Source organism: Aplidium turbinatum, chromosome 11 (genome assembly GCF_918807975.1).
Source record: "Aplidium turbinatum chromosome 11, kaAplTurb1.1, whole genome shotgun sequence".
Taxonomy (NCBI): Eukaryota; Metazoa; Chordata; class Ascidiacea; order Aplousobranchia; family Polyclinidae; genus Aplidium; species Aplidium turbinatum.
This window is the reverse complement of record NC_137482.1, coordinates 18,029,722-18,040,500: the sequence shown is the minus strand read 5'-3', so window position 1 is coordinate 18,040,500 and position 10,779 is coordinate 18,029,722. Positions and strand designations below refer to the sequence as shown.

The window sequence follows — 10,779 nt, the reverse complement described above, 5'->3', positions numbered from 1 at the left end:
AATTATTAACAGTGAATGAGCGGTTCGGTAGCATTTACATGAGAAGTGGACGTCCAGAACCACAAAGCACAAGTTTTTTTTGTTCGTCCTCTTGTAAATACTGAACAGACCTTTTGAAGTCTCGTGACAGAAATAAAGATAAATAACATAATATACGTTCTTCTGGTGCAAACTAAGCTGAACTATCAAGGTGTATATATTATATAAGGTGATAATCTGCTTTTATTCCTACGTTTCGTCAATCAGACACGACCGACGTCCTCAAGGGGCTAGATCAGGTAGTGACTACCTGTCTAGCATGGAAAAACACATGACCATGTTGCTGTAAACCAGGGGTTCTTAAACTGGGGTTCGTGGACCCCCAAGGGGTACGCGGACTAGTTTTAAGGGGTTCATGAAGGGAAGGCCCAATGGAAATCTTAGTGTATAATTTCAAAAATGGAATAAATTTTTCAAAAGAAAAAAGATTAAGTTCAAACAACTATCCTATCAGCCCTATCAAACACGAAGCCACAATTTCATGTTCTTGTTGAGGACAAACAGCAGCATTTTTCACATTAATAAAATCAAAGATATTGAAAAACAATCTGCATTCGCTATTTTTTAAATTTAATAAAAGATAAATTTTGTTACCAATTCATTTTAATTTTATTGCGTTATATCCAATTCATGCTGATCAAAAATTTTTCTTGGACTAGGCCACAAAGGGGGTCCTCGCAAACCAATTTTGTTTAAGGAGTCCGCGTTAAAAAAAAGTTTAAGAACCCCTTGCTGTAGGGCGTAGGCTAAACCAACCAAACATGTTTGGCTGGTGAACAGTCTTATTCAATTGTTAGAAATAAAGATTGTTTCCGCTAGATGACTCAAAAGAGCTAGTTCGTCGACAATTTTTCACAGGGGTGATTTAAAAAGTATCATTTTTCGAAATCGTAATCCAATAGTCCGTTTTTCGAGAGTAGCCTACGCTACCAGCGTGAAAAATAAGCAAAATTTTCTATCTTTTTCACTCACCATACATCGATCGACTGCAAAACAATTCTGATCTTAGGCTTCCTAGTGGCCTAGCCTATTCATCGATAAAGCAAAATTAACACCACTTCATTAATATAGAAACAGAATATAGAAGACAGTCCCTCAAAAATGCAAAAATGAGTGGTAGCCTATGTTCACAAAAGCTTCCCCCTTCTACGTCGACAGACCTTTCAACAACATTGTCAGTCAAATGTCTTCAGAATCAGACAACATTGTCGAGGAACTAATTCTAGTCTAATACGTATGGAAAAACACACTGTAAAATCAATCAGAAGTTTATTTATCACAAACAATAACAAAGTACATGTTTGAAATATGCAAGTAATAGGCCTAGCCTATGCACAAGTTCCCATAATGACAGGGAGACAACCATAGGCCTACGGTCTACTAGTCAATTGCCACCTTACAGGTTTTGTCATTTGTCAACTTGAAAATCTATGCAAATTTCAGGTCAAAAATATCAGCTTGAAAATCCACGAATGTAGGCCAAATCTTTGTCGCAACCTCTAAACTTGTGCATAAATTGCCAGACGCCCTCGAGAAACCTGAACAGGGGTTTATAATATAAACACCAGGATTTACTTCTAAGCAGTGCTGAAAAAGTTTTTCAGTGCAAATAATAACACTTTTACACAGTGGCGTAGCTAGGGAATGTGCCGCCCGGGGCGGATTCAGATTTTGCCACCCCTTCAAGAAAAAGCATGTGAAAATGAAATGCGTTTTTTTTATCAAATTTTAATCAAAATCAAAAATCGTAGTCTGAAAGTGCCGTCCCCAGACGTGCCGCCCGGGCGGATTCAGATTTTGCCGCCCCTTCAAGAAAAAGCATGTAAAAATGAAATGCGTTTTTTTATCAGATTATAATCAAACTCAAAAATCGTAGTCTAAAGTGCCGCCCCCAGACGTGCCGCCCTGCGGCGGTCCAGATAATTGTTGCTGGAAAATTATTTAATCCATTTGGTGCCCGTGAATGGAGAGCTATGAGATCGAATCAATGTAAATAGAAACTGTTTCCTAGCTGGAAAGAAAGATTTCTTCCTTCAGCCAAAAGTTAGTTTGAAATTAAACTGTTAAGTTTGGTTCAAATTATGTTATAGTATCGTATTTTGAAAAATAAGGTCAAGCATCAGCATGGGTCAAGCTTAGTTAAAATTACTTTGAGAATGTCGAGTAAGTACTGTATATGAAAAAAATTGTTGTCTGTCTCTTAAAGATTTACTTATTTTATTGAACTTAAATTTTAGTAACGTTATTTTTAAAGAATACTCAACTTTAAGTACCAATTTTTTTTTAGTTTGAAAAAATGCTTTTTTTGGCAACGCTGACACTGCGTGCGGGAATGCGTGTGGGATTATTCTGAGCTTATAGAAAAATAGAATGAAAAAATTTTTGCGCTACAGCGAAGAGCAAAAAATAATAGAGAAACAAACATTTTCGGTTGTGTTGTGTTGGCGCCCTTCTCTAAAAAGAATGCGAAAAATTCAACCAGCTGATTGGTCAAATTTCATCCGCCCCTTTTGTGACGTGCTTTGGCGTATTTATAATGAGCGCGAGTTGTAGTATTTCATTCTCGCATCTTTCAGCAAGCAAAAAGTGTAATTTATAATTTACAAGCAGCAAGCTTTTCAACAGTCTCTATTTTCCAAGCGTTTTTGCAACAAAAATTAAAAATGTCGAAAATACATTACCATGAAGTGCACCTGACAGAAGCTTTAGAAAGAAAAGTAAGTCAATAAAAAAGTTGTGCAATTTTGTTCTTTGAACTCGACTGTCATTTTCAAAAAGGTACCGTATATCATCAAGTAGCCTAAGTTGCCAAGTACAACAAAGAGCACTTTTCTTCGTTGCTTGTCGTCACTAGCTTTTTTGGTTTAATTTTCACTGAGATTCTGTTTTATCAGGTAAAAAGCATTGAGCAAGAGCTCAATATCAGTGATGAAAGACTGGTGCAAATTATGAACAAAATGTTGTTTGAAATGAAAAAGGGCCTTGGAAAAGATACAAACGATGCAGCAAAAGTCAAAATGATCCCTTCATTCGTTAGATCACTCCCTGATGGAACAGGTATTTTTTAAAATCTACATGATTTAGGTTCAGTAATGTAGCCTACTTTGCGTGCTAGAAAATTGTTGTTGCTTCATATGTTCCATTTGTTTCATGTTGCTTTATAAATATTTTGTATTTTTTTCAGAAACTGGGTCCTTTCTTGCACTTGACCTTGGAGGAACAAACTTTAGAGTTTTGTTAGTGAAAATATTGCAAGGCACTGAATCTGACCCATCACCAAGCATTGAAATGGACAGCCAAATTTATCGAATGCCTGAAGATGTAATAGTGGGTGATGGTGAAAAAGTAAGTTGGTAGCTCAATCAAACATGATTCTGTACAAAGTTACATAGCTTACAAAAGGATTTTAGAAACATGTCATTGAAATTTTGTAACAATATTGAGGGAAATGAAGTAAATGGCCTAATGTGGTTATCAAGGCAGTTTCCACCGATTTAGTTTTTTTACATAAATGTCTTATGTTGACAGTTTAATTGTGAATAGCACAGGTCAGACAAAAGACATAACAGATTTTATATGTTAAATTACTCAATACATAAACTGTTTGTATGAACAATAAAACACGCTTTCTTTTACAGTTGTTTGATCATATCGCTGAGTGCATGGCTGAGTTTTTGGAACGTTTAGATTTACTGGATCAAAAGTTGCCTGTGGGATTTACATTTTCATTTCCTTGCAAACAAGAAGGATTAGATCATGTAAGATAAAATTGTAATGATTCTGCTACTGGTGAAATCCATTTTTTACAACTTATGAGTTGTTCATATAGAGATAGAAAATGTACTGTGTTAATAAAATGCTATATTTTTTTAGGCCACTTTAATTACATGGACTAAAGGTTTCAGTGCAAAGGGAGTTGTTGGACAAGACATTGTAAAAATGCTTAGAGCAGCCATTGATCGTCGCGGGGTAAGTTGAATACAGTAAATTAACTTGAGCTTAGGCTAAATTGTGAAAGTACCGTATATATTTTGGATAAATCGTTTTTAATAGTTTTATAAAGATTGTTTTTAATTAGTGATGGACAATTTCACCCAGTTTTGTCACAAAAAACATAATTTATTTAAGTCTTAAAAGAATTATATCATTGTTTACATTTTGCTTCAACATTATTAGCTTCATTTATATTTGTGTCTGTGTTCGTTGATCTTGTTTTTAATATCTCTTGGTGCCTTTGTGTTTGTAGGACTTCGACTGCAACATTATTGCAGTGGTGAATGACACAGTAGGAACTTTGATGTCTTGTGCTCATGAAAACAATCACTGCAAAGTTGGACTTATTGTTGGTACGCTTGCTGAACCATAGTGTAGTCTCTGTGCTTGCCTGCAAAATGTCATTTCTCTCATGTTTGGTTCCAATCTTCATGCTCCTTTATGTCACTTAAACCTTGCTTTTGTGTGTGTGCTGATGATGCTGAACTGAACTAATTTTGAATTGGTGTGGGTCTACTTATGCTTTCTTGCTCTTACTAACAAAAGGTTAATTTTAGCAGTTTTTTTTTAATTAACTTACATCAATGCACTCAAGCTAATTTGTTACATGCCACCTTGTTGATTTTTCTCAAAGAATTGGAGTAATGTCTGCACAAAATTCATTTGCATGTAGTTTAGTTTGCCCACTCTCACAACACCATCATCTTTCCATTGAATCAAAGAAAATTTAAGTACGGTACCCAAAACTGGGTGAAATTTCATCCAGTTTTCATGCGATCATACCAGTTTTTATTCTATTAGTAATTATGTTTTTCCACTGACTTCAAAGGATATTGATGTGGACATAATTGCGGTAGTCAATGATACAGTTGGGACCATGATGTCTTGCTCTTTTGATTATAAGCAATGTTGTGCTGGACTAATCATTGGTAAATCAGTTTTTTTTAGTTTGTTTAAAATTTTGCATGTCGCAGTAGTGACAACTCCAGCAAGCAAATTCTTTTTTGCTAAGTTTGCAATATAAGCAGGTATAATCACTAAAGCTTAAATATTACTACTCTACTGCATCCAGAGTGTAGATTTAATGCTTTTTTTTGCTTATTCATGGCAACAGCTTAAGCAGTTAAAGGATTTGCTAGTTGGACGAGCTTTCAATGCATGCATTAATATAGTTGCTTTGCTTACTTTCCTTGATGGCTATTTTGTTAACGTTAATCTTTAAGCAATTAAGCATACGATGCCATTATACATAGTTCGAATCGGTGCTGCAAAACTTTTACTTTTATCAAGTAGTAAAAATGAAATAAAAATTGTGCATATTTTGCATAAAAGTCTTTTTGGCATTGTTTGATATTTTGCGATCTTGAATTAAAAGAATGGATTGTGAAGAAGGTCCACTTTTTCAGGTACTGGTTCTAATGCATGCTACATGGAGAAAATGTCAAATATTGAATTGCTAGAAGGAAACGAAGGCAGCATGTGTGTCAACATGGAGTGGGGAGCCTTTGGTGATGATGGAGCCCTTGATGAGTTTAGAAATGAATATGATGCCCATGTTGATGAACACTCACTCAATAAAGGAAAACAACGGTGAGCAAATGCGGATGAAGCTACACAATGGATATCAACTCATCGAAATATATTGTGCTTTTAGTTTTTTTTCTGTATGTATAAATGTAACTTATTTTTCCAATTAAAACTGAATGTATTATAATGTAATGATTATGAAATGAAATGCACATTGCTGATACCTGCAAATTGTTTTGTCAAGGTACGAGAAAATGATCAGTGGGATGTACATGGGAGAGATTGTCCGTTTGGTTCTGTGTAAATTAACTAAAGATGGCGTAATTTTCAATGGAATAAAAGAAGACTCGCCATTGTTCACAAAAGGAAACTTTGAATCGTCTTATGTGTCACAAATCGAAAGGTATATTTTTAAATCTTTATTGGTTAGTCATTTCAAAACTAAACTGCTTGTTAGTGTTGTTCTGTCGAACATTACCCCTCTATGTCTAACAGTGATTGCTTTCATCATCTTAACGACAACACTAGAAATCTCTGTTTTAACCAGAAGCATGTTGTTTGTTGTTCAAGTGTAGAGGGAATGGTGTGACATTTGCAAATGAACTGAAACTTAATGGTTTCATTTTACTTATCATCTTGACAATTAAGTTGAAATTTTTGATTTTGTTGCAACAATTTTTTCCGAAATGCGTTTTGAAAGTATTTTAAATTTCTTTCATTTTTATTACAAAGCTCGGCAAAGAACAATCCTAAACATCATGCAGAACAGTAAGTTAACATGGGCACGCTTCACTGGTGATTGATCAAGGCGGTTATACAGCGATTTTTTTGCTTAGTTTAGAAAAAAAGCATTTTACTAACCCTTTAACGACTGCTTTGCATGTTACAAAAATGCATGAAATCATGATTTGACGTGATCATTTTAATGCTCTGATTACTTATTCAATGCCAGGACGATGCAGTTTTTAGTTTTTCCATCACTTTTTTAATGGCAAAACATGCATCAAAAAGCGCATATTCAACATTGCTCAACTGAGCTTTGTTTCTTTAATCAGTGCCACAATCAAACTTGGTTAGTGTGAAGGCATTCTGGTTCAATCTAACATGACTAACATTAAATATTATAGTTTCATCTATACTTTACCAATTTGTCATAAATATGACAACTCACGAATCCATAAAGCCTAAGCTAGATTCTTTCCAGCATACTTCCGGCCAACGTGTGATATAGTGTTTATTACATGTTTACACGTGCTATTAATGCTTTATCTCGTGACTAGATCAGTTGAAACCGTTTTTTTTATCACTTTTTCAAAAATTTGCTCTGTTTAAACTCGGTCTGTAGCCAAAACTTTTGTTAGTGTGACAGCAATTTGCCAAACAGCTTGTTTTGGCATTTTTTAAACCAATCTTTTTAATTCTGCTATCCGAATTGACAACATTCAATCAACATCAAGAAATTCAAACTTTTGCCACTCAATAATGTGTATAGTATACCTTCGTCTGGAAAAAGTAATTACCTGCCATCTGACGAGCACCACAGTGTTGCACCGAAAACGTTTGAAATTATGTGAAGTGTTGTCAAAGGTACTTTTATAATGCATTTCCGTACGCAATGCACGAGATTTCATGGATTTCTTTCACAGCGCAATTCCTGATGGCATGACAGCTGTCCAAAACATCCTTGCAAAGTTGGACATCGGCGCTATGAGAATGGATTGTGAAATTGTCATTCGTGTATGTCAAGCTGTTTCGCGAAGAGCAGCTCATCTTTGTGCAGCAGGTACGCACGTCTGTGGTTGAGCACGTAGGTGAAGCGCAACAACTTCAAACGGACTTCCGTTGATCACTTGTGACGTGAGCTAGCATTCTTTTATGCCTCCCTGTAGTATTCGTAGTTGTTTCTTGCCCTGTTTGCTGACGTGGCGACATCAGGCATTGTTTTGACATGGTCGCTTTTAAAGCCAGTTTGACTGAGAGTCTAGTTACTGTACACACGTGTAGACTGTTGACTGTACTGTCGATATCCTGCGAGTTGTCGAGACGGTTTTGATGTAACTTTCGTACGTGACTCGTATGACGTCTTCAGCTGTGCATGTGAGTACAATCTACTTAGCTGGAAAGCGAATCTTGCAACTGATAAATTTTTCATGGCCATAACCTCGCAAGCACGTTGGTGCTTCCAATTGGCTGCTTCGTCGGCTACACCTCCGTCTGGTGTTGATTGGTGAACTCAATTTAACTGGACGGTCTGGCGGAATTCTTTTGAAGTAAATATTATTTGTGATTATGGGTTGTGGATGCCAACACGGCCACTCAATAGCCTAAAGTTAAAGTGACGGTATGTTATTTATCGCATTTTCTGCATTTCAAGCTAAAGCTATTTTTCTGGCCCCATTCGCAATTTTCTAATCCTTAACAAAGCCCAGACTCGCTCATGTTTCATAGAAAAAAAAAAACTACCGTGCTTGCCTGAATAGATTTGCCATACGGCGGCCTTCCTGTATTTTTCCATGACTCACTTTGCGATAGAGCCACGCCTTCGCTGCTCGATTTTCATTGGTCGTTTCGCGACCACCCCCTTAATTGGTTTTGTTTTGCGCGACGTTCTAGAAATTCTATCGCCGCTTCTGTTCTTTGCGTTCACCGACCTTTACATAAGTCGATGTTTTTTGTTGGAAGCAAACCAGCAAGGTACAGTGAACTCATCAGGTGTTGTCGATCGGAAATTTTGTGAGCACTATTGCATCATCAATGGCGTCACTAATGATATTGACATCACCGTGACGTGCTGAGCGCAATACAAACAGTGAAGACTTTGGAACTATTTGTCAATGAGAATGACTTTGTAAAGATTCTATTTTTGTAATAGTAAACTGAATAATATGCAGGAAAGGGCTTTTCTCTTCAAATCGCACTGCCCAGTATACTTTTAGAAACACGTAGAAGTCTGGGACATAGAAAACATTTAGCCGCAGTAATCCTACATTTCCTGTTATTATAGAAAGTGAAACTGCTTTATCAAAAACAACAACAACAATAATCTAACGGTCGAATGCGATTCTTTATAAATCACTGAGTAGCTCGAGGTGTCGTTTTCCAGACATCATAATCTGTCATTTTTATGTTGATTCAACGCCTGAAGATGTTGTATCAACGTAAAAATGACAGGTTTTGCTGTCTGGGGTAGTGCACAGTGATCGAAAATCGTGGTTGGAAATTTTATTGTTTACGAAAAAGTGTTATTTTTATCCCGTTTTATAACTTTATTACACCATTTAACCAGCGATTAAGTGGAAAACACGTTTACAAACTTGCGTGAAGTTTGCACTTTCCTCACTTCCATGACGTTAATGAGTCACCTTTAGTAGCAACAGCATCACATGACCTTTGCGGTAGTTTGATGTCGGAAGGCTGATTGAGTTTGTTTTTTGTTAGGTATTGCGGCCGTTGCTCGAAAAATAAAGGCAAATCATCCCGACAAAGACATGAGGATTACAGTTGGAGTTGATGGCACTGTGTACAAGAAGCACCCTACATTCAGTACAGTGATGAATGAAAAAGTTAAGGATTTATGTTTTGACGCTGACGTCGATGTCGACTTTGCCCTGTCGTATGATGGCAGCGGAAAAGGGGCCGCCTTAGTGACAGCAGTCGCTCATCGCATAACGAATTCTCAGGTATGTAATGTGCAAACAACATAATGCGTTTTATCAAATGTTCACTGGCGTGATTTTTACATATTTCATTAATGAAAATAACTATTTTCCAAAAAATGAATTTAGGTAATCATTTTTTTTTGTATTTCAGATGAATGGAGTTTGTTGATACTAATTCACAGTAATACTACGAACAAATGCTCCGCTCTTTCCGCGGCCACAAACCACCTCTCACTGTGGTTCCAATACATGGCCTCGCACTTACATTCGTGTTGCCACGCCAAAACTTACAGAAATGCTTACACTGGATGACTGCTCACTCCTGTTATCTGCGTTGCGTTTTCATGAGATACTTTGTGCTTTTCACAGTTTTGATGTCACGCGGTAGTCTGTAGGTCAATGTCGTTTTTATTCGACGTATTATTTGATTTGATCACTTTTTAGCAATCTTTATTTATATTACTAAAATACTGCGTTCCCAGTCGCGTTATTTATAAAGCAGAAACACTCTCACGATACACAGGGATGTCATCGCTTTGGTATTTATGTACATTTCATTCTGGCCTACCTTATTGTTTTGCAAGAAAGCCTGCTACGTTTTGTACGCCCACAAAATCTCCAACTGACGCATTATTTGTATAATGTTTTTAGACTTGAAAACGACCTAAAAACGCGTGTTTACTCAGAATTGCCATCTCCATTGATTTAAACAATATCAATGCACTGGCATAAGGTCTGTTCAAATATTATATGGCTACGTTGTTCGGTTCTTCACTCCCTGTGTGACACCAAATACGGGTTTTTCGTCAAGTACAATGCGACATGATTCGTATCATATTTAACGAGCTCTATTATTGTTAATGGTTCTCCAAGACTTGATTGTTCTCGCATATGAAATACAATGCAAGTTTCCAAAGTTTTTTGTAATTCGGTGTTTGTGGACTATAATTTCCAGACAGCAAAATCTGTCGGTTTGACATTGATTCAATGTCTGCAGACCTCTGCACTTTCGGATACCACAAACTATTTATGTCGTTTTTCTTATGCATTATTATCCCACTAAGTATAGTCATAACAACTGTTCGATATATTGATAATGGTGTCGTTAAAGATGCCCCAAATGTACCTGTTTTTACTGTATCTTTCATTCATTACACGCTTTCCTTTTTTACATATCGTATTGTAATTAAATTAATCTGCACCTTATGTAACATTGATTTAGAGTTTGCGATAATATCGGATAACGTTGTGCGAGCGATAGCGCTGTATTGCAATCATCAGCAGCAAAGTTAAATTAAAAGAAATTCCAACATTTTTTGCTTCTATTCTACAACGACACTTGATATAAGAAATGTAGGTAGAGTTTTCGTTTTTTGAAAAAACCTCGGGATTTTGCTAACAGCGCTATTGTAACAGATCCTGCAGGTGGCTAATATTGACCGTTAGAAACCACGTCACAGTGGGCGATAGCTTTTTTCTCATTTTCAACATCAATTTTATGCTTGACAATAGTCAGAACAAATAACCTCGAAGGTCGATCAAACAGAAGTAAATAAAGCGT

General features: G+C 36.4%; 1 protein-coding gene across 4 annotated transcripts; it reads left to right on the top strand.

Annotated features, from left to right (window-relative positions):
• The first annotated feature begins 2,614 nt into the window (after nt 1–2,614).
• On the top strand, nt 2,615–10,424 carry LOC145779546 (hexokinase-2-like). Of its 4 annotated transcripts, none has more exons than XM_082591153.1 (12): nt 2,615–2,756; nt 2,934–3,096; nt 3,224–3,384; nt 3,678–3,797; nt 3,913–4,008; nt 4,862–4,961; nt 5,439–5,622; nt 5,804–5,962; nt 6,292–6,327; nt 7,206–7,342; nt 8,998–9,239; nt 9,370–10,424. In XM_082591153.1, exons 1-12 carry the CDS (start codon nt 2,703–2,705, stop codon nt 9,385–9,387), a joined length of 1,470 nt encoding a protein of 489 aa, XP_082447279.1. In that variant the 5' UTR covers nt 2,615–2,702; the 3' UTR covers nt 9,388–10,424. The 4 variants fall into 4 exon arrangements, with proteins under 4 accessions (XP_082447279.1, XP_082447278.1, XP_082447281.1 ...); XM_082591152.1 differs by lacking the exon at nt 4,862–4,961 and adding an exon at nt 4,286–4,385; XM_082591155.1 differs by lacking the exon at nt 6,292–6,327.
• The last annotated feature ends 355 nt before the right edge of the window (nt 10,425–10,779 follow it).

Bases quoted from the DNA above. Each gene is read 5' to 3' on its own strand.
- LOC145779546 (XM_082591153.1), top strand. From the start codon at position 2,703: ATGTCGAAAATACATTACCATGAAGTGCACCTGACAGAAGCTTTAGAA. The intron at 3,097-3,223 runs GTATTTTTTAAA...TATTTTTTTCAG, and splicing joins ATCACTCCCTGATGGAACAG to AAACTGGGTCCTTTCTTGCA. The intron at 4,962-5,438 runs GTAAATCAGTTT...CCACTTTTTCAG, and splicing joins TTGTGCTGGACTAATCATTG to GTACTGGTTCTAATGCATGC.